A 24,321-nucleotide genomic window follows, 5' to 3' on the forward strand; every position below is an offset into this window, starting at 1 on the left:
ATCTTTTCGGGAGGAGGAAATGCCATCTGAGTGACATTATTTCCTCACGCCAATAAGAAAGCAGCATGAGAGATCCTAACTTGTCTTTGAGGTAAGAGAAATAGCTAGCATCAAATGCTGTCCCTAATTTAGGCACACACACATTATCTAATGGTTTTTATTGATCTCTAGTGGCTATTGCCTACTCTTAAGATCTTTGAACATCAAACAAATAATAGGTAGTAAAACTAAATGTCATTGTTTGATGAAGTGTCCTAATCTGTTAAATCAGGAAATGGTTAGGCTAAATGATTTTACTAGCAAGGAAACACCTGCCTCCTACAAATAACCTATTGATTGTTTTCCAAACAGTCACCAAAGAGTGAAAGGTGGTGCTGTTTACCCAAAAGAAGTTCGGGAGACAGATGTTAAGCATGTATATTCTAAAACGTGCTAGAATTCGAATACCTGCTTAAAATTTTTCTGTTGTAAGCATGTAACAGATGAGATAGAAAATCTGCTGGAGTTCAAAACCATCAAAAGTAGTATTCCAGTATTTTGCATTCACTTATAATTCTTTTAATTATAAATTTAAATAATTTAAAGTATTCACAGCTTTACACATAATATATTATGTAGTATTTTACAACTACCACAGGCATGATTTTCTTTAAGAGGGCAATGTGCCTTGAGTCAAGTTTTAAACAATGAAATTGCACAATGCAGCGACTTATACAAAGAAGTCATGCAGCCCGGGCCCACGTGCCTCCCGTGGGGAGACTTGGAGCTGGGGCGGAGTTAGCCGGACAGTGGACGTGTGGGTGTGCAGCAGTTCACCGCCCCTTCCCACGCCAGCGCGGCTGGCACCCTGTGTCCGTGTCCTTGTGCAGAGCAGAATCTCGTTCTTGTTTATACAAGTACTCCTCTCTTGATTACTTCAGTTCTTGGGTTGCCAGGGAAAATATTCATAATATTTTACATATGTTTACATACATTTTACATACATTTCCCTACATTTAGTAAATGTTCAGTAATTGTGTTTATGTCTAGTGCGATCAATTATTTACAACAAACTCTCACGTTGGGGAATATATGCTGTGTCTTTGACTCTCTGGTTTGTGTTTTCATTATTTAAGTTATTAAGATTCATTTTTGGTATTAACCATACAGAGTAGGGAAAGGATTACAAGATTGGTTTGGATTCTTCTCCACTGCTTTGCATACATTAAAAAGCAAGGGTTGACGGAGCATTATCTTCATCACCACAACTATCTGGAATATAGGTAAAAACTAAAAATAAAATCCAAAAAGGCCCTTAACCACACAATACATATAGGTTCAATTAAGGACAAAAAAAATTTTGTGTGTGGGCCTGGTATTTTCCTGGGTGCTGGGGATGTAGAAATAAATGAGAAAGAAGCAGTGTCTCACTTTAAGGACCTCTTGGCTCAAAAGTCTTTGCATCGACACAGGTATGTTTACCTCAGAGGGAAGCCTCTCCTTGTCCCCCTCAGAGAGTCCCATTCCTGCTTCAGAAATGGTTCCAGTGCTTTTAGAGGCAATAAATCAGATCAAGGTGCTTGTGTTAGCTCATTGACCAGCATCAAGAAGTCACAGCTGCAAACCTGACAGAGGTTAAGATTGAAGAGAGTGATAAAAAGCACTTTTACAAGAGCGCCAATTCATAGTGATGCAGGGGCCTCCTCGGAAAGGGCGGCCTGGGGGATGTACTGTATTGTGCCACCCCGGGGACTTCGGTCTTCACAACGAGCTTGAGTTTTCAAGAAAATGTTTAGGTCTAGAATATTCAATCTGAGAAGGTAATGATAATAATTTTTAACATTTGTGGGGCATTTATTATGTTCCTAATATTGTTCTAAGAGCTTTACATGGAGTAATTTATTAACTCATCACAATTACTTATTTCCCATGGAGGAACTTATTAACCCGTCACAATTTTTAAGATCTAGTTACTGTTACCCCTGTTTTTTCAGGGGCCGCAGCTGAGGCACAATGTTAAGTAAGTGACAGAGAAGAAGGGTCAAAACCCATGCAGTTTGACTGCAGAGCTCACGCCCATAATCACCATGTAATTTCAGATAGATTTTTCTCAAAGATGGATAATTTTTTGGAGTTTTAATGGGAAGAGCTAAACCTCAGTTATGCTTTCACGCAGAGAGTTCTGAGTCCCAGAGAAAAAGAAACAGAGGGGAAATCCCTGGTCGTGCCATGCATGGGAGGTTCAGTGCCAGTATGGAAAATATTGGTGACGGATCTAACTCCGTCAGCGGCTCCTTGTGAGTTCTCCAGGTGGCCTGTGGCTTCGGAGTCCTGCAGAAGTGAGCTGTGAGGTGTGCAAAGAAACCCCTCCTCGTGGAGATCCCCAGTTCACCATCCTGGGAGCTTCCTGGGACCCGGACTGGCACTGCAGCCCTGAGGAGGAGGCCACACTAGCTGACATGTAATGGAAGCACGGTTCTGCCCCCTGCCTTTTTGCTCAAGCACCAAATCCAAATGGATAATATGCCATTTACAGATGAGTTGGAGAACAGAGGCATAATGGGGTCTATGGCAAAACAGTGCAGAGCAAAGGAAGGAAAGTATTTTACAGAAGACTCCGAGAAAGGAGCGTCTTATGAAAGGTATTACTCCAGAAGAGAGCATCAAAAGTACTGGAAGACATGGTATCTAGGAAAGGGGAGCAAACATCATAAAGAAAAGAATGGGGTGAAGGTAGAGGTAATTGTCGTGGGAAGGATGTGGAGAATGTGAAAACACGGCAGCAGAGGGGACATCCCCGTGGGAGCTGGGGAAGGTGGAGACGGTGCTGTGGAGCGCCCCGTCAGGGATCTGAAGGACAGACCTTTATCCCGCAGCCTGCAAAGGACGGGCAGAGAATAGATAACGTAAGCAGAAAACAGAAAACCAGTAGACAATAATCAATATTCCTGAAGGGGGTTCAGAATCAATTAGCATGAAGGGAAGGTAGGAGAGAACTTTCTTGAAGGTCTGTTTATACAGATTGAGAAGAGTCACCCTTTATCAGGTAAAATCCACTGAAGAGATTCGGTAACATTTGGTCCTCTGTACAGGGAGTGGTTTTGTAAGCATCCGGGCTGGGGTAAGAAGAGGCAAAAGTCAGGTCAGTTGAGCCTCCTTGGTGGCAAGTCTCAACGTCTGAAGACAGTAGAGTGACATATGCTTCGTTGTTAGGCCAAAATGTTATGACTCAGTAACAACTTTTCCTTCATGTGCGAAGGCAACAGCTGGCCTTCTTAGATGTGTAAAGCCTCAGAGTTAGATCACCAAGATACTCTTTGAAAATAAGATTACTAGGTGGTGAACTTTCATCCACCTAAGGATAAGCAAAAGATCATATCAAAACAAAACAAAACAAAATACTCAAGAATAAAAGAGAAGTAGTGTTGGATGCTACAGTGAACTAAAATAGAGTTAAATTTAAATGTATTGTGTACATGATATAAAGTAGTGCAGCTGTTGTAAAAATTTCTTTAGAGAAGGGATGCATAGTTTAAAAATGTGAAAATGTCCATCTGGATCAAATCAATGAGATTATTGAAAAGAAAAAAATGGATAGGAGAAGAGGTTAATGTGCTAAGCAGTTATTTAAAAAAATCAGATACAGGTTACATTTTTGCTCATTGACGGTTAGAGAGGTATGGGTTAAAAATAATTGCGAGCTGGCGCCTCGGTGGCTCGGCTGGTTGGGTGTCTGCCTTTGGTTCAAGTCATGCTCTCAGAGTCCCAGGATCAAGCCCCTCATCAGGCTCCCTGCTCAGTGGGGAGTCCGCTTCTCCCTCTCCCCCTGCGTTTCCCACCCCTCAGATAAATAAAACTTTAAAAAGAAACCAAACTGAAAACTAACAAACATGTTTCCAAAATACCCATATTGGGTCATCTCTGAGTTTAATTTTGGGCTTTAATTTCTTTGATTCTGTACATGAAAGAGACCAGATCAGCGTTGGGGTGGTGCTTCTGATACTTTATTAATGCATCTACTCCAATTTAGCTTGCCTACTGTGTGCCAAGCCTATAATACATACCAGGGATCCAATATAAGTAAGACAATAATTTCAGTCTAGGACCTGGTAAAATTCTGGACAATTTACTTTTTTTTTTCTCATGTGAAGTAAAATAAATATCGTGGCAGAAATTGGTAAAGCAGGTTAGTTGCTCTTTCTTTTTTTAATAAGGTGGATATTTATGAGGTATTTTACTTTTACCATTTAAGATATGGGGGAAAGGGGTCCCCTGTCTTTATTTTCCTGAGGTCCTACCCTTGCCACCACCCTATATGTTCCTCTCTCCAGTTTTTTTCTCACCTCTTGGTCTTATAGCAGCCAGTAGAAGCTTTTTGATATTCTCACGGAATATGAGAACATGAACAAACTCATGGAAGAATGGAAGATTTCTTTCTCCTCTCTCTCCCCTTTCAGCCTACAAACAGTTGATTTTATTTATGTATTTATTTTACTAAACCAACAATGGAGAAAAACACAAGAAAATCATCAATGGAAAAGGTCATAAGATTTTTGAATTGGAGATGTCTCCATCCAGACTAATATAAATAGCCAAGTGCAGGCATTTTGGACTAGCGCTGGGTCAGTGTTTGGAAAGGTTTATGAATGCATGTGTGTGTGTGTGTGTGTGTGTGTGTGTATGTGTGCATTGTTGGTTGTATGCTTGTCATTCTCTCTCATCCCCTTGACCCTGATGCTGTCACTCTCACCTGGGTTGCCAGCGGGTGGCCCGCTGGTGTCCTCCCCCGACTAAGTGACTTGCATTTTCTCACCCACCAGCATAGCTCCGTCCCCTCCGTTGTCTTGTTTGTGGAAGCACGGCTGCCCTTTCACTGCTCCCTTTCCGTCTCCTTTCCCTGCAGATCCATATGTTATCCAGGTTAGATATGCTTCTCTGTATTTGCAGTGAAGAGCTTTCTGTGAGGAGGAAGCTTCCTTTAGCCCTCATTATTCATGCTGCCATCCCACCGACTCCAAGGATGCTACATTTAGGGAAGAGATATTCATGGTGGGGGGACTGCCTCCCCAACTCAGTGAATGGGTTTCCAAATCACTGCCGGCAGTGGAAGAGAAACCTGTGTATGTTTGTGGAATACAGACACATGATTTACTGTATCTCCCGAATCTCGTGAGATTCCTTTCCTTTGGCTACTGTGTAAGTTCAAGAAAATTCACAAGTGACTGCTCCTTTTGAATTTCTTACACATCAGCTTATTTTACAGGAAATCCACGTACAGGTAGCCTCAAACAATTACTAACTTCGGCCCGGCAACTGGTACTGAAGTATAGTATTGACATCGTTGGGTGGTAAATGGTTATGGTTAACCAAGTCTCGGTCTTGAAATATCTAAATCTAATTTTACATTGAAAATATATTGAATGAGTTCTGTGAAGTGTGTAAACCTGGCGATTCATAGACCTGTACCTGTGGGGCTAATAATACATTATATGTTAATTAAAAAAAAAAGTTCACAACGTTCAAAAAAAAAAAATAGATTGAAGATGACTGTTCGATTGTTTGCATTTCTCCTCTGAGTGCTTGTCTTCTGGTAACTTTTGCATGTTGTTGTCGTGGCAGATTCATGACCTGCAGAGTGAACGTGATAAAGAGAAAGAAGATGCTCAAAAGAAAATCCATAAATGTGAGGAGGCACTGAAGTGAGTAAAACTGTAGTGTTTTTAATTACAAAATACTCTTGTTCTAGACGGTGAGCCACATTAAGTAACTAGAATTAAACATCATATTTTTCTAAGAGCCTTGCTGTGGTTTAGTTTGGTTTTCCACCATGAATCTCCATTTTCTGCATTTTATTGCTAGCCAGCACATATTTTTTTTTTTCAAAGGAAAAAATCAGTTCATCTGTTTTTAAGTGATAGGAATGTAAGAAAATAGAACTTAGTGGTTTTAGATGCTTTCTTCCTCTTAAATGAAAGCAGATTAAAAAAAGAAAAAAACCAAGATTTAGGTCTTAGGACATTTAGAAATTCTTCTGTATATTTTTTTTTGAGAAATTTTGGTAATGAAATATTCCAGTTATATTTGAAAATGGACTATTACATAGGCATTGTTTGGAAAAGATTTTGTCTCATGATATAACACTTAAATATACACATTAAAGTGTCAGATTTTATTTATCTTCTCCATTCATTTACTAGGTTGATTAGGCCCTACTTATCAGTAGGTTTTATCATTCAGTTTTTAGCTGAAAAACATCGATTTAGTCAATAAATACTGAGTTTCCACCACGCGTCAGGCAATGCATAGTCTCTTCCCAGAGGACCTTAGAATCGGTTGGAAAGATTTTCAGAAACTTTGGCAATTATATTACAGAGTGATAAGAACAGGGTACCTGACTCAAAAAAGTGATTTAAGAAGGGAAGCTAACTTGAGTGTTATATCTAGCTACTCCCATCCCAGAGAGTTAGCTAATTTGATTTTTCTTTCTCCCTCAAACCTTCAAACAAGAATAACTTGCAGAAAGGCCAAAAAGAACACCCAGAACCAAGCAAACTTAGTATCAGATTCTGCCTGGCAGATGATGTAATCATTTCTTCTCCCTTGTTTTGCTTGTTTTAAGAAAATGTATTAGCTGAGTTATCGTATAGGACATCTTAACAATAATTTATGTACTAAGACATTATGAATATCAATTTTTATCTGCACAAGGACTTAGTGCTTATTTGTTCACATCACCATGTATGAATTAGATAAAGTCAGATGAGAACCATAATATTCATTAAAGATTAATAAGTGTATTTTATACTCTAATTTGGTGAGTGATCAAATGAGGGTGTTGTTGCTTCCTTCATGAAAGGATGCCCTCCCTTTATTCTTCATTCATTTTTCCTCCTTACAATGTTGATTAATAACTTTCTTCATCTATCCAATTTGTAGTACTTCTCATTTCTCTTTTGTTCTACTTTGTCTCTGTTCTTTTTAAATTTCTTTATACTTTTTCCATTGGTTTATTGATTCGCATTTTATACCCCTAATGGAAGCGATAACCCCTTTAAATAACAGTACACCAACAAATAGTGTTTGGTACTTAAGGTGTCTATAGATTGTGGTAAGATGCTAAAATAAGTAGAAGGTTTAGAGATACAGCTCAAGACAGAATGCTATTCTTAATGATTTGGTATAGTCCACGTTAGGCATTTGCAAGACCAAATACTCAAGTTGTTGACAGTAAGTGCAATTGGAAATTCAGAAAGATTTTTTCAGTGGGATATTGGGAGTTTATGAAAACAGTATAGTATCTTTTATTGTTCACTGATACATTTTGAAAGAACCCTTAGGCCTCTTGGTTTTCTGTATACAACATTAGCATTCCCTGGGCCACATAACACTCATTAAAGCTTTAAGGATCCTTACCAAAATACCAAATTTTACTTGGGATTGAAAGGCTATTTACTAAAATTCCCCTGTAGGCCTGTTTCTCCCATTCCCTGTGTAGGTAATGTTTTCATTCAACTAAAAGTCTGTATGATCCTCACAGGATAGCCCCTGGGGTAGCAAGAGCAGCTGGGCCTGAGAGAAGCAGAGGAAGTTCTTGTGTGCCCTGAACTTTAGAGTGAACAGCACGAGCTGGCTGCGGCCCCAGAGGAAAACAGTCTGGAGGGTAGAGGGTGACTGCTACTGCTTTTGAATCTAAGAATCATGTTAGACCCAGTGGGTCCAAAGCCAAGTCCATGTTTTCTAAGAAACAGCTATATGGTATAGAAATTTGCCTTAATTATTAGCAAAACCTTTTCTGTAATTAATACGTACAAAATGGAAAGTCTCACTTTAGAATGTAGTGGCATTCATTCATGTAACCCTCCTTTCGTCCGCTTATTAAGGGTTTATCCTTAATAAGGATAAACGTGTTGAGTGTATGGTAGAGGACAGCAGAGAACAGGAATATAGGAGTTCATACGTAGGAATTCATACACGTGTGAACACATGATAAATATATTCAACTCAATCTTCAGTTAAGGGGTCAAGCTGATACCTGAGAGCCTCTTGTTTCTTAACAGGAGCCCTGATTTGAGGTCAGCATTCGCTGTAAACGCTAACTCCTTAAAGCTCATTTGTCTATTGTTACTGTTCTTCAGAAATAAAACTAGTTTGATATCATTGTACTACTTAGAGTTTTTATTCTACACACATCCCAAGTGTTTTTGCTTCCTACTTTATTTTTATCCTAGCAAATAATTTTAATAACCTCCAATAACTGAAAGCTGTCTGAAACTATCAATGGTATGATTTGTATATGTTCATTTTTTGTTCTTCAAAGATAAGTGATTGAAATATGTGGGCAGCTTGGTAGACTAATGAATGGAAAATAACCACATATAATAAGGTAATTCAGTATAACTCTTTGAAAAACTAACACTGAATAAGTTTTTGTTTTTGTTTTTTGAGAAGTTAAAATCTATGGACAATAGGGGTAGACAGTATAGATTTGGTTTATTTCTTTTTCAATATTCACATATTTAACAAATTTGATATTTAAGTTTTCAGTGCTATAAAAATAATGAAATATTGTCCTGAGATTATTATATACATTGTCTTTTAAGATTTTATTTTTTATTTTAGAGAGAGGGCATGTGTGCATGCACACACACACATACATATATATGCTTAAGTGGGGGATGGGCAGAGGGAGAGGGAGAGCGAGAATCTCAAGCAGAGTCTGCACTAAGCATGGAGCCTGGCACAGGGATTGATCTCACAAGCCTGAGATCGCGACCTGAGCCAAAGCCAAGAGCTGGGCATGTTACCAGCTGAACCAGGTGCCCCTGTACATTGTCTATTTTAAAGTATTTAATGAAACATTCCAAAGTCATCTTTTTAATTGATACCTTTCAAATTCTTCTTTTGCAGTAAAATATAAAACTGCCTTGAAACAGATTTATTCTGATCCATTTTAACTATTTTTTGCATTGTCAAATTATAAATGTTACAACTATTTCTACCCTCATGCTACACACACACACACACACACACGTATATATACATATATATGCATGTATATATGTATGTATATATGTGTGTATATGTATGTATATATGCGTGTGTAGCATGTATATATACATGTGCGTATAACTTATACACGTGTGTATAATATATACATATATGTGTATTTGTGTGTGTAGCATGTATATATATGTACATATATATATACACATACATGGGCTTTCTGGTTTTTACAATTATCTGTCTAGTTAAAAAAATTGGGCTTTTTGTTGATACTACTGAACATGTATAGTTCAACAAAGGAAGAATTGATACCTTTTAGTGTTGTCTTTTTTTATGTAAGAAGATGAGAGGCCTTCCCATTTGTTAAGGTCTTTTTTTCTGCCATTCTACAGCTCTTTTTTTGAGAGACATTAGTCATAATAAATTTGTGTTACTTAAATAGCACAAGTTGGTTCTTCCGTATTAAACATGTGTGCTTAGTATTTTGACTATTAAGGTATGTAGTATGAAAATTGAAATACGTAGGAAGTTGTATGTTCTAGGTTTGACGTTTCACACAGAATGAGGTATGGATTTTATATCCCTGCACTTTTGTACAAACCATGTGATTCTGTATGAAGAATGCAAAACTCTTTGGGGCATCACTTGCTTTATGTATACTTCTCCTGTAGCCATCCAATGCCTTATATCTGATTTTAATCAAATATGTTTATGAATTCCTCCCAACACCTATTTTCTCCTAGGATCTTTGTTGGTATTGAGTACACAGTACGGGACAGAGCAAGCAAGGGCTCGGCTGTGGCCACTGTGCATAGCTGTGCAGGCTTTGTGTTGCATAATACACTATTTGTTAGTACCGTAGTATGGCTCACTAGGTATTAGTGCCCCCAAGATGGAGGGCACTGTCCACACAGACCACTGGGTGGTGTTCTGGAAGTTAGATGTGTTTTTCCTGCTTTAGTTGGTAACATCAGATATTGTTGATTTCATTTTACCAACTTAGTATAAAATAGTACTTTTTTTTTTTTTTTAAAGATTTTATTAATTTATTTGACAGAGAGAAAGATCACAAGTAGGCGGAGAGTCAGGCAGAGAGAGAGGAGGAAGCAGGCTCCCGCTGAGCAAAGAGCCCGATGCGGGGCTCGATCCCAGGACACTGAGATCATGACCTGAGCCGAAGGCAGCGGCTTAATCCACTGAGCCACCCAGGCGCCCCTAAAATAGTTCTTTTGCCTTCCATTAAACTATTGTTGGGATTGCTGCACTGTTTGTAGAAGTAGAAATTTTGTATTGAAAGGAAAAATAAGTGTTTCAGGCATGATTTCAAGAGTTCAGGTTGGTAATTTATAGGAAGCCCAGCATCAGTCTGCTTAACCACCTCTGCCCATGATATCCTTTGGAAGTGCAGTTGCCTGAGCACCTCCTAAGTGTCTTTGCTGCTTATTCGGCTTTGCTTGACCAGTTTCTGTCAACTCAGATGTTCAGACTGTGTCACGTTCATCCTTTGTGTGATGTTTTTCTCTGCGTGTATGCAGAATCTAAGTTTTCTTCTGGAGAAATAGTAGTAACTTCTAGTAGAGTTTCTTTCAGCAAGTAAATAGTTCATATATTTATAATAATGGTATATAATGGATTTATAATACCTAGAGTGAACGAATTATAAGAAAAGTAAAAATCTATTTTTAAAACAGACTGAAATGACTTTTATAATATAAACAAATATTAACATAAAATTAAAATATAACATAGTCATGTAGAGAGAGGGACATATTATTGTACCAGAAATAAAATTATTTCTGTATTTAAATTCTAAATTTGCCCTGGCCTGAACTCTTTGATATGGTTTTGGGAGGCATTAGCATAGGTTAAGAGCATGGACTCTGGACCCAGGTGTCACAGATCCGAATTCCTGCTCAGCTTACTAGATGTGTGACCTTGGATGTGGTGCTTAACTTCTGTGCGATGCAGTCTTTACATCTGTAAAATGAGGACAGTAATAAGATCTTACTCCTAAAATTGTTGAGAGGCTTGGACACGTTAGTACAAGCATTTAGAACAATGTCTGTTCCATAGGTATATGAGCTCTTAAAATTTTGTTTCTCATTGCCTTATCAAAGGATGCAAACAAGTTCTTCCGAAGAAGTAATCTTTCCCTGGCATCATTTTTTTTTTTTAAACAAGCAGCTTTATTGAGGTATAATTATCACACCCTAATATTTACTCATTTTAAGCATACAGTTCAGTGCTTTTTAGTAAATTTACAGTATCACCATGGTTCAATTTTAGAACATTTCCATCACCCCAAAAGATCCCTTACAGCACCAGATTTTAGAAGGAAATTATCATAATTGATTTTTTTCGGACCAAAAGGAATAAGTAATAAGGGACAAGATCTTTGACAATCATTTTGGGGTCAATGTTAACCGACCACTTCTTATTTTGACCTTTAGTAAAAGTTGAACTCCTCATACTGAGATTTATTTCAGCATTTTGTGGAGATCTAAGCTATTGTAGCCCTAATATGTTGCTTCTGGGTTATTTAACTCTCTGATGTTTCAACTTTGTTGGAGGGATACATTGAGAAAGCAGATTGTGTGTGTGGTGTGTGCACATGCGCGTGCGCGGGGATGCTCCTGCAGATGCGCTGAAAACGGCCTGGAAATAGATGTAAGTGACCGTGTTTGGTGCTAGAGTAGGAGTGACGTTCCCTTTTTCCTCTCTGTTCCTCTCTATTCCAATACGAAGAATATATGTTATGTTTGTAGCTTAGGAGTAAAAGATAAAAGAAACCAATACAGATTTTAGAAGGAAGAATTATGCGGTATTAATAATGGTGGGCTCTGCTTGGCAAGAATAAGGTACTTAAAAAGAATTCATGTATATTTTACATGTCCTAAAATACATGTGTCCCCCAGTTCCTCAGAGTTTCGCCACCCTTTCAACGTGACCTAAATCTTTTTGTCAGCATGGGCTAGAACAGGCGATAAATCTGGATAGCCTCTGGAAATCTGAAGTCTAATTATTTGGGGTTTTGATTGGGGAAAAAAGAAAACTTTCTTGTATTTCATATAATATAAGGCTAGGTGAGAATACTTTTTTTTAAAGGTGAGAATTTTTGTCACCTAGAATGAAGGGATTCTGTGCTACAAGATTTTAAGATAGGCCATTAGGAAGCCTATGGAATATAGAATAGGAAATACAGCTTTCTAATAAATGTACAATAAGGATATATTTTTTAAGATTTTATTTATTTATTTGACAGAGACAGATCACAAGTAGGCAGAGAGGCAGGCAGAGAGAGAGGGGGAGGCAGGCTTCCTGCTGAGCAGAGAACCTGATGCGGCTCTTGATCCCAGGACCCTGAGTTCATGACCTGAGCCGAAGGCAGAGGCTTTATAACCCACTGAGCCACCCAGGCACCCTCAATTAGGATATTCTTAATGAAAGTAAAAGGTATTCACCATGAGAAATTATTTTGACATTTTTGACATGCTTTAAGTTTTCTTATGGGAATTCACATTTAATACATAGATTCATTTTCCACTTTTAATTTATGAATCTTATTTTATAAACTTGAATCTGATTGTAATACACATATTTTTATTCCTAATGTTAGAGCAAATTACATGCACTGGTTATTAATCCCAAGAGTATAAAGCACCATGCACTGGTTCCCAGACCCTGGGGAGGGCTCCAACTACATGGAGTATAGCGGAGATCATCACAGTGCCAACCACCAGGAACAGGAGTCCAAACATTTCTGCCTACTGTGTCTTAGTATTGGAGTCATCAGGAGCACAACACAATCAAGCATTGAATGGAACAACGCTTTACTTACATAGAGAAGAGATAGAGCAAGATTAGCTTCAGGAGTGGGCCCAGTCCACCATGGACCATGGCTCTCTCCTGATGGCTGTCCCAAGGCAATTTGCCTAGTTCTCCTATGCTGCAGTAGAAAGACTCTGTCCTCTCCTGTAGAGGACAGATCTAACAGTGGGTTTGGCCAGGTGCCAGATGATGCACACACTTCAAGCAAAGACAAAAGAGCATCCTTTAACCTGAAACAGGGAGAAATACTCCCCAACAAGGTGATAAGCCCAGCACAGGCTCTGGGGGGTCTTTCTCTGTTGAGAAGTGTTCCAAGCCCCAGGCCCGTTCTTACGTGGCTGAGTTGGGGGAGGGGGGCTCAAAAGACTGCATGTATGAGGCTGCCTTTCCTAACACCTAAATATCCTACTATTTCAAGGTAGGTGAATCTCATGCCTGACCTGTACTTTGGGGAGATTATCCTGGCAGGAGTGAGAATATCAAACGTATGAGTAACAAGAAATTGGAAACAGGAACGTAAGGGAGACGAAGACCCAGTAACAGTCCATGTGAAAGGCAGCAGACTGAAGGCGGTGAGGCTGTGGCAGGATATAAAGGCAGCTTCTCTGGAACTCTTCAGCTTCATCTCAGTGCCTTTTTAAAAATTCAGAGTCAGAATGAACTTTCACAGATAAATTCCGAGAGATAACACTGACGGAAAAGCTCCCCTGCTTTATATTTTTATTCTGTGTAGGAGTAGCATAGATGGCTGAGGAAGTGGAAACATGAAGTAAAAGGACTTCACTTGAAAATTTTATCTCATGATCTCAGGAGAAACACATTTAAAGATGTTTACTTTTTATTATTAAAATTTGTTGCCAGCTTTATTAAGGTATAATTGACATAGAACATTAAGCTTAAGGCATACAGTGTGTTGATTGGATATACTTTTATATTATGAAATGATGATCACTGTAGCCTTAGCTAACACCTTTGTCAGCTTGCAAAATTACCATTTCTTTTTTGTGGTGAGAACAATTAAGATCTACTTTCTTAGCCACTTTCAAGGGTATAATACAGTATGGTTAACTCTAATCACCATGCTGTGTATATTCGATCCCAAGAACTTAATCAACTAGTAACTGGAAGTTTTGTACTCTTTAACAGACATCTCCCCCTTGTCCCTTCCCTTCTAGTCCTGGTTTTCACCATTTTACTAGTTTTCTGTGAATTGGGCTTTTTAAAAGATTCGTTATATAAAGGATATCACGCAGTATTTGTCTTTCTCAGTCTGACTTATTTTACTTAGCATGATGCCCTCAAGGCCACTTCATGTTGTTGCAGATGACAGGATTTCCTTCTTTTTATGGCTGAGTAATATTCACTGTGTGTGTGTGTGTGTTATACATATCACAGCTTCTCTATCCATCCGTCTGTCGATGGACACTTAGGTTGTTTCCATGCCCTGGCTATTGTAAATAAGGCTACTATGAACATGGGGGTAGAGATACATTTTTGAGTTGGTGTTTTCATTTCCTTTGTGTATATTCCCACATGTAGTATTGCTGGAGCATATGGTGGTTCTGTTTTTAATTTTTTGAGGGTTCTCCGTACTGTTTTCCATTAAAAGATTTTAGTTATTTATTTGGCACAGAGGGAGAGAGAGAGAGACAGTGAGAGAGGGAACACAAGCAGGGAACACAAGCAGGGGGAGTGGGAGAGGGAGAAGCAGGCTCCCCGCTGAGCAGAGAGCCTGATGCAGGGCTCGATACCAGGACCCGGTGTTCATAACCTGAGCTGAAGACAGCCGTGTAACGACTGAGCCACCCAGGTGCCCCTCAGCCATCATTTCTTTAAATAAACTTCCTACTCTCTTCTCTCTTTGTCTGAAACTTCAGTAATTCGCCAATTGGTTCTTTTGATAGTTCATGTAGGCTTTATTTATCCTTTTTCATTTTTTTTTTCCCTCCAACTGGGTAATGTCAAAGTTCCTCTCTTCCTGTCTTCTGTCTCATAGATTTTTGCAGCCTGATCCATATTGCTCTGGATGATGTCGGTTCTTTCTCTTTCTCTCTGTTGCATTCATCGTCTCACTCCTTGTATTCTTCAACTCCAGAATTTCTATTTGGTTCTTTTTTAATAATTTCTGTCTCTTTGTTAAACTTCTTATTTTGTTTATATGCTATTTTCTTGATTGCACTGAATTGTCTTTTGGTGTTTCAGAGTTTCCTTTAAAAATGTATTTTGTATTTATCATGTACATTGCAGATCTCCATGTCTTTCAGGCCAGGTGCTAGATGATTGTGATCCCCTGGTGGCGTCATGTTTCCTTGATTTTTCACATTCCTTGACTTTCCGCGTTGCCATCTTCACATTTGACATAGCAGTCTCCTACCAAGGGTCTTTACTAATTGCCTTCAGGAGAGAAATACCTTCCTTCAGCCCTGCTAGTTATTCGGAGGCTTTCTCAGCCTTTGTAGAGTATACCTGCTTCGTGCTTCTTCTTCCGTCTTGTGGTGGGATTCTTAAGCTTGTGTGCCTTTTTTTTTTTTTTTTTTTGATCCTGCAAGATATCTGGCCAAGAGCCCACAGACTCTGCTGTTTTTATAGAAATGGCGCTAATACCCACGTCTGTGGGCTCATCCTGGCCCTCAGATTTAGACTGGCTTTTTATGCTTTCTCATTAGCCATTTGCTCAAGCTTGCTCTGGTTGCTGCCACCGGGCGCTCACGCAGGAGCTGGCCTGTGCATAGGGTCTTCCCAGTGGCTCATGGGAAGGCTTCTTGGTGGAGTCCATGATGCAGTGACTAGGACCTGAGTCCTGTGAATGCCCCACGAGAGACCCGTCTGCCATTCTCCCAGCCTCTTCCTAGCCTGTAGTCACGCAGCTCATCCTCCAGTACTCTGGATGCAGTTGGACAGGAATGAGCTTCTCTTGCTCAGACTTTAGGTTTCTGAGACCGTATTGTTACATAGCATTGTAGTTTATTCTCATGTGTTGAATAACATTTCAAAGTGAACATACCACAAAGTATTTATCCATTCTATTGTCAGTTCCTACCTTGGGGATGTTAGTAATAGTGCTGCAATGAACATTCCTGTTAGGTTTCTTTTGGTAGGCGCATATACACATTTATGTCAGATATATGACTTCATCCAGTTTTTTATATTGTGCCAAGCTAGATGCATATATGGAGAAGACAGTCTTTTCGACTATTTAATGGCATTATCAAAGAACCGTGAAGTTAGCAGGGGATTCAGGTGGGTTGGGAATGAAAGGGAAGAAATTATTGGAGGCCTTCCCTCACTTTTACTATACCCTTGTGTAGTTTTGAACCTCTTTTGCTGAGAACACAGTCATTATATGAATCAACTTTGTTTGGGAGGATCAAAGACACGAGTGATCTGATTCATGGGCATGCAAGTTGGTGAATGGGTGATGATAAGCTAATTGAGCAAGTATTACAAGTAAGGAAAAAATATGACAGTTTCTTGAAGACTTATTTTATTATTGATTTTTAAAATGTTCCTGCCTCCATTAAAGATTCCTGCTATCAATAGCTGGTTTTTAAAAAAATATATGATCATATTTTCAGGTACCACTGCTTTGTCAAGTACAATATAATTTGCACATAAAATTATTAGGAAAAAGCTCTTACTATTTTCTATAGTAATTTAGAATGTTCTTGAATTATGTATATATAATGTTCTTAAGTTTTATATATATATATTTTTAAATTTTTTATTTTTTTGCTTTGAAGCCAACTCTTTTTTTTTTAATATAATTTTTTATTTTTTATAAACATATATTTTTATCCCCAGGGGTACAGGTCTGTGGATCACCAGGTTTACACACTTCACAGCACTCACCAAAACACATACCCTCCCCAATGTCCATAATACCACCCCTTTCTCCCAAACCCCCTCCCCCCAGCAACCCTCAGTTTGTTTTGTGAGATTAAGAGTCACTTATGGTTTGTCTCCCTCCCATCCCATCTTGTTTCATTTATTCTTCTCCTACCCACTTAAGCCCCCATGTTGCATCACCACTTCCTCATATCAGGGAGATCATATGATAGTTGTCTTTCTCCGCTTGACTTATTTCGCTAAGCATGATACGCTCTAGTTCCATCCATGTTGTCGCAAATGGCAAGATTTCATTTCTTTTGATGGCTGCATAGTATTCCATTGTGTATATATACCACATCTTCTTGATCCATTCATCTGTTGATGGACATCTAGGTTCTTTCCATAGTTTGGCTATTGTGGACATTGCTGCTATAAACATTCGAGTACACGTGCCCCTTTGGATCACTACGTTTGTATCTTTAGGGTAAATACCCAATAGTGCAATTGCTGGGTCATAGGGCAGTTCTATTTTCAACATTTTGAGGAACCTCCATGCTGTTTTCCAGAGTGGCTGCACCAGCTTGCATTCCCACCAACAGTGGAGGAGGGTTCCCCTTTCTCTGCATCCTCGCCAGCATCTGTCATTTCCTGACTTGTTGATTTTAGCCATTCTGACTGGTGTGAGATGATATCGCATTGTGGTTTTGATTTGTATTTCCCTGATGCCGAGTGATATGGAGCACTTTTTCATGTGTCTGTTAGCCATCTGGATGTCTTCTTTGCAGAAATGTCTGTTCATGTCCTCTGCCCATTTCTTGATTGGATTATTTGTTCTTTGGGTGTTGAGTTTGCTAAGTTCTTTATAGATTCTGGACACTAGTCCTTTATCTGATATGTCGTTTGCAAATATCTTCTCCCATTCTGTCAGTTGTCTTTTGATTTTGTTAACTGTTTCCTTTGCTGTGCAAAAGCTTTTGATCTTGATGAAATCCCAGTAGTTCATTTTTGCCCTTGCTTCCCTTGCCTTTGGCGTTGTTCCTAGGAAGATGTTGCTGCGGCTGAGGTCGAAGAGGTTGCTGCCTGTGTTCTCCTCAAGGATTTTGATGGATTCCTTTCGCACATTGAGGTCCTTCATCCATTTTGAGTCTATTTTCGTGTGTGGTGTAAGGAAATGGTCCAATTTCATTTTTCTGCATGTGGCTGTCCAATTTTCCCAGCACCATTTATTGAAGAGGCTGTCTTTTTTCCATTGGACATTCTTTCCTGCTTTGTTGAAGATTAGTTGACCATAGAGTTGAGAGTCTATTTCTGGGCTCTCTATTCTGTTCCATTGATCTATGGGTCTGTTTTTGTGCCAGTACCATGCTGTCTTGATGATGACAGCTTTGTAATAGAGCTTGAAGTCCGGGATTGTGATGCCACCAATGTTGGCTTTCTTTTTCAATATCCCTTTGGCTATTCGAGGTCTTTTCTGGTTCCATATAAATTTTAGAATTATTTGTTCCATTTCTTTGAAAAAGATGGATGGTACTTTGATAGGAATTGCATTAAATGTGTAGATTGCTTTAGGTAACATAGACATTTTCACAATATTTATTCTTCCAATCCAGGAGCATGGAACATTTTTCCATTTTTTTGTGTCTTCCTCAATTTCTTTCATGAGTACTTTATAGTTTTCTGAGTATAGATTCTGTGTCTCTTTGGTTAGGTTTATTCCTAGGTATCTTATGGTTTTGGGTGCAATTGTAAATGGGATTGACTCCTTAATTTCCCTTTCTTCTGTCTTGCTGTTGGTGTAGAGAAATGCAACTGATTTCTGTGCATTGATTTTATATCCTGACACTTTACTGAATTCCTGTATAAGTTCTAGCAGTTTTGGAGTGGAGTCTTTTGGGTTTTCCACATATTGTATCATATCATCTGCGAAGAGTGATAATTTGACTTCTTCTTTGCCGATTTGGATGCCTTTAATTTCCTTTTGTTGTCTGATTGCTGAGGCTAGGACCTCTAGTACTATGTTGAATAGCAGTGGTGATAATGTACATCCCTGCCGTGTTCCTGACCTTAGCGGAAAAGCTTTCAGTTTTTCTCCATTGAGAATGATATTTGCGGTGGGTTTTTCATAGATGGCTTTGATGATATTGAGGTATGTGCCCTCTATCCCTACACTTTGAAGAGTTTTGATCAGGAAGGGATGCTGTACTTTGTCAAATGCTTTTTCAGCATCTATTGAGAGTATCATATGGTTCTTGTTCTTACTTTTATTGATGTGTTGTATCACATTGACTGATTTGCGGATGTTGAACCAACCTTGCAGCCCTGGAATAAATCCCACTTGGTCGTGGTGAATAATCTTTTTAATGTACTGTTGAACCCTATTGGCTAGTATTTTGTTGAGTATTTTCGCATCTGTGTTCATCAAGGATATTGGTCTATAGCTCTCTTTTTTGATGGGATCCTTGCCTGGTTTTGGGATCAAGGTGATGGTGGCCTCATAAAATGAGTTTGGAAGTTTTCCTTCCATTTCTATTTTTTGGAACAGTTTTAGGAGGATAGGAATTAGTTCTTCTTTAAATGTTTGGTAGAATTCTCCCGGGAAGCCGTCTGGCCCTGGGCTTTTGTTTGTTTGGAGATTTTTAATGACTGTTTCAATCTCCTTACTGGTTATGGGTCTGTTCAGGCTTTCTATTTCTTCCTGGTTCAGTTGTGGTAGTTTATATGTTTCTAGGAATGCATCCATTTCTTCCAGATTGTCAAATTTCTTGGAGTAGAGTTGCTCATAGTATGTTCTTATAATAGTTTGTATTTCTTTGGTGTTAGTTGTGATCTCTCCTCTTTCATTCATGATTTTATTTATTTGGGTCCTTTCTCTTTTCTTTTTGATAAGTTGGGCCAGGGGTTTATCAATTTTATTAATTCTTTCAAAGAACCAGCTCCTACTTTCGTTGATTTGTTCTATTGTTTTTTTTGGTTTCTATTTCATTGATTTCTGCTCTGATCTTTATGATTTCTCTTCTCCTGCTAGGCTTAGGGTTTCTTTCTTGTTCTTTTTCCAGCTCCTTTAGGTGTAGGGTTAGATTGTGTACCTGAGACCTTTCTTGTTTCTTGAGAAAGGCTTGTACTGCTATATATTTTCCTCTCAGGACTGCCTTTGTTGTGTCCCACAGATTTTGAACCGTTGTATTTTCATTATCATTTGTTTCCATGATTTTTTTCAATTCTTTTTTAATTTCCCGGTTGACCCATTCATTCTTTAGAAGGATGCTGTTTAGTCTCCATGTATTTGGGTTTTTTTCAAACTTCCTTTTGTGGTTGAGTTCTAGCTTTAGAGCATTGTGGTCTGAAAATATGCAGGGAATGATCCCAATCTTTTGATACCGGTTGAGTCCTGATTTAGGACCGAGGATGTGATCTATTCTGGAGAATGTTCCATGTGCACTAGAGAAGAATGTGTATTCTGTTGCTTTGGGATGAAATGTTCTGAATATATCTGTGATGTCCATCTGGTCCAGTGTGTCGTTTAAGGCCTTTATTTCCTTGCTGATCTTTTGCTTGGATGATCTGTCCATTTCAGTGAGGGGAGTGTTAAAGTCCCCTACTATTATTGTATTATTGTTGATGTGTTTCTTTGATTTTGTTATTAATTGGTTTATATAGTTGGCTGCTCCAACGTTGGGGGCATAGATATTTAAAATTGTTAAATCTTCTTGTTGGACAGACCCTTTGAGTATGATATAGTGTCCTTCCTCATCTCTTATGATAGTCTTTGGCTTAAAATCTAATTGATCTGATATAAGGATTGCCACTCCTGCTTTCTTCTGATGTCCATTAGCATGGTAAATTCTTTTCCACCCCCTCACTTTAAATCTGGAGGTGTCTTCGGGCTTAAAATGAGTTTCTTGGAGGCAACATATAGATGGGTTTTGGTTTTGTATCCATCCTGATACCCTGTGTCTTTTGACAGGGGCATTTAGCCCATTAACATTCAGGGTAACTATTGAGAGATATGAATTTAGTGCCATTGTTTTGCCTGTAAGGTGACTGTTACTGTATATGGTCTCTGTTCCTTTCTGATTTACCACTTGTACGCTCTCTCTTTGCTTAGAGGACCCCTTTCAAGATTTCCTGTAGAACTGGTTTGGTGTTTGCAAATTCTTTCAGTTGTTGTTTGTCCTGAAAGCTTTTAATCTCTCCTTCTATTTTCAATGATAGCCTAGCTGGATATAGTATTCTGGGCTGCATGTTTTTCTCATTTAGTGCTCTGAAAATATCATGCCAGCTCTTTCTGGCCTGCCAGGTCTCTGTGGATAAGTCAGCTGCCAATCTAATATTTTTACCATTGTATGTTACAGACTTCTTTTCCCGGGCTGCTTTCAGGATTTTCTCTTTCTCACTGAGACTTGTAAATTTTACTATTAGGTGACGGGGTGTGGGCCTATTCTTATTGATTTTGAGGGGCGTTCTCTGAACCTCCTGAATTTTGATGCTCATTCCCTTTGCCATATTGGGGAAATTCTCCCCAATAATTCTCTCTAGTATACCTTCTGCTCCCCTCTCTCTTTCTTCTTCTTCTGGAATCCCAATTATTCTAATGTTTTTTCGTCTTATGGTGTCACTTATCTCTCGAATTCTCCCCTCGTGGTCCAGTAGCTGTTTGTCCCTCTTTTGCTCAGCTTCTTTATTCTCTGTCATTTGGTCTTCTATATCACTAATTCTTTCTTCTGCCTCATTTATCCTAGCAGTGAGAGCCTCCATTTTTGATTGCACCTCATTAATAGCTTTTTTTATTTCAACTTGGTTAGATTTTAGTTCTTTTATTTCTCCAGAAAGGGCTTTTATATCTCTCGAGAGGGTTTCTCTAATATCTTCCATGCCTTTTTCGAGCCCGGCTAGAACCTTGAGAATTGTCATTCTGAACTCTAGATCTGACATATTACCAATGTCTGTATTGATTAGGTCCCTAGCCTTCGGTACTGCCTCTTGTTCTTTTTTTTGTGTTGAATTTTTCCGTCTTGTCATTTTGTCCAGAGAAGAGTATATGAAGGGGCAAGTAAAATACTAAAAGGGTGGCAACAACCCCAGGAATATGCTTTAACCAAATTAGAAGAGATCCCAAATTGTGAGGGGGGAGATAGGGGATAAAAAGAGGTTCAAAAAGGAAGAAAGAAAAAAAAGAAAAAAAAAAAGAAAAAAGAAAGAAAAAAAAAGAAAAGAATTAAAAAAAAAACCACCTAAGAAAAATATAAAAAAGAAAAAATATATGTATTAGATAAACTAGTAAAAAATCGTTAAAAAAGAAAATGGTAACAGTTAAAAAAAAAAAAAATTTACCCGAAGGCAAAAAAAAAAAAAAAAAAAGAAAGAGAAAAAAATTAAATTAACTGCAAGACTAAAAAAAATCACAGGGAAAAAGCCATCAGTTCCGTGCTTTGCTTTCTCCTCCTCTAGAATTCTGCTGCTCTCCTTGGTATTGAAACCGCACTCCTTGGTAGGTGATCTTGGTCTCGGCTGGATTTCTTGTTGATCTTCTGGGGGAGGGGCCTGTTGTAGTGATTCTCAAGTGTCTTTGCCCCAGGCGGAATTGCACCGCCCTTACCCGGGGCCGGGGTGAGTAATCCGCTCGGGTTTGCTTTCAGGAGCTTTTGTTCCCTGAGCGCTTTCCGTAGAGTTCCGGAGGACGGGGAATACAAATGGCGGCCTCCTGGTCTCCGGCCTGGAGGAGCCGAGAGCCCAGGGCCGCACTCCTCAGTGCGCCCTCAGAGAACCGCGCCCAGTTACTCCCGTCTGCCTGACCTCCGGCCGCGCTCCGAGCTCACCGAGCCTGTGACCAGTTCAAGGTCACCCCGAGCTGCGAGCTTACTGTCGGCTCTGTCTCTGCAGCCGGCTTTCCCGTTCCAATACCCGCAAGCTCTGCGACACTCAGACACCCCCGATCCTTCTGTGACCCTGCGGGACCTGAGGCCACGCTGACCCCGTGTGGGCTTTGCCCCGGGTAGCCTCTGGAGCGATGTCCCTCAGCGGAACAGACTTTTAAAAGTCCTGATTTTGTGCGCGGTTGCTCCGCCGCTTGCCGGGAGCCGGCCCCTCCCCCCAGGGTCTATCTTCCCGTCGCTTTTGATTCACTTCTCTGCTGGTCCTAACTTTCAGAAAGTGGTTGTTTTTCTGTTTCTAGAATTGCTGTTCTTCTTCTCTTCGATCTGCCGATGGATTTGCAGGTGTTTGCAATCTTTAGATAAGCTATCTAGCTGATCTCCGGCTAGCTGAAGTAGTCTCGGCCTGCTACTTCTCCGCCATCTTGACTCCTCTTGAAGCCAACTCTTAATGTTAGTGATAGTCATTAAATATTTACCATTTCGTTTATTGGAAGTCATTCTATAAAATTATTTATTTATATAAAGATGAGTAGCATCTCTTCTTTTGCTTGACTTCATAGTTTTGTTTAAAATGAGGAAATTTATGAAATACTTTTGGGGTGTTATTTTTCCAACACATTTTAGAAAACACGGTCTTTTCTTGCTGAATATACACAGTAATTATAATGTCCCTTCAGTGGAAAACAGATTATTTACCCCTAAAGTTATATTTTTAAATAAGTTATATTTTTAAACGTGAGTGGAAAAGCTTTCGTATAAGGTTCTTGAAAATCTCCTTCATTTATCTTTCGGTTGTTTGTTGTTATAAATCAACATTTAAAATATTAGTAGGAATGGGGATTAATCTTCAAATAGGAATGCCTTAGAGTGTAGATAATAAAACTGCAATGTTAAAATGACAGTATTTTTGTACTTTTATTTGCTGGAAACTAATCTTAAAAGAAGACAAATGGAATGCTAAATAATCTTGTGATTATTCCAAGAGGGAATGAGCTACATGTTGATTAGGTTTGTTTTTTTAATGGAACATTGCTTATTTTAAAAATTTGGATGAAGTTCCATTAAAATAACCTTCCAGTTTACCCAGGAGCTTGAATTTTGCATTTTGGTAGAAAGGGAGAGCTAGCTTCAATCAGTCTTGTGCAGGAGGAATTTTAAAGTGTAGCTGAATCGTATAATTCTAAATTCAGTTTTACATATTGCCAAAGTGAGGGATTGCAGCTTGTTCATTTTGTTTGTAAGGTTGGTAAAAAATAACTTAAGGTATTACTAGTTATATATACTTTAAAATGGAATAAAAAAGTGAATTAAGGAGCTATATAGAAAGAAGCTAAAATTTCTGTGCATAGCAAGTGAATGAAAACATCTTTTCCTTGATAAGAAAAATTATTCTGTTTAGAAAACAAATTTGTTTTCTTTTAAAAGAAATTTGTCTTCTTTAAAAAGTTTTTTGGAAGATTAATTATAAAAACTGTTCCACTACAATCTAAAGTAACCATAACTTATGATACTTAATAAGGAAGATGGGTATTAGTTTTAACGAAGACTATTTAAGTTGAAAGATGAATTCAGTTTGCAAATTATCAGATACAATTCATGATGTATTGTTCAATGAAAATATGTCAGATTTTTATATCTGCCTATAAAGTTACCTCCAACAACCTAGATATTTTGTAGAGCAAGGAACAAGAAGATTGCTGTGAATGATAGCATTGCAGATTCTACATAAACGGAATTAGATTAATATGTTAGGGTAGGGTTAAATGTAACCAGAAACTGTTAAATTATATTATAGTTGAATTATTTAAAC

General features: G+C 38.6%; 1 protein-coding gene across 16 annotated transcripts in view; it reads left to right on the forward strand.

Annotated features, from left to right (window-relative positions):
* Window positions 1-24,321, forward strand: part of CEP112 (centrosomal protein 112) — a 416,468-nt gene that overhangs the window by 110,857 nt on the left and 281,290 nt on the right. For all 16 annotated transcript variants that reach the window (XM_082706657.1, XM_082706645.1, XM_082706644.1 and 13 more), the window contains one exon: window positions 5,599-5,678. In XM_082706657.1, the coding sequence (XP_082562783.1) occupies window positions 5,599-5,678 (80 nt within the window). The remainder of the gene's footprint in view (window positions 1-5,598; window positions 5,679-24,321) is intronic.

The sequence above is a fragment of the Mustela nivalis genome (assembly GCF_964662115.1).
Source record: "Mustela nivalis genome assembly, chromosome: 17".
NCBI lineage: Eukaryota > Metazoa > Chordata > Mammalia > Carnivora > Mustelidae > Mustela > Mustela nivalis.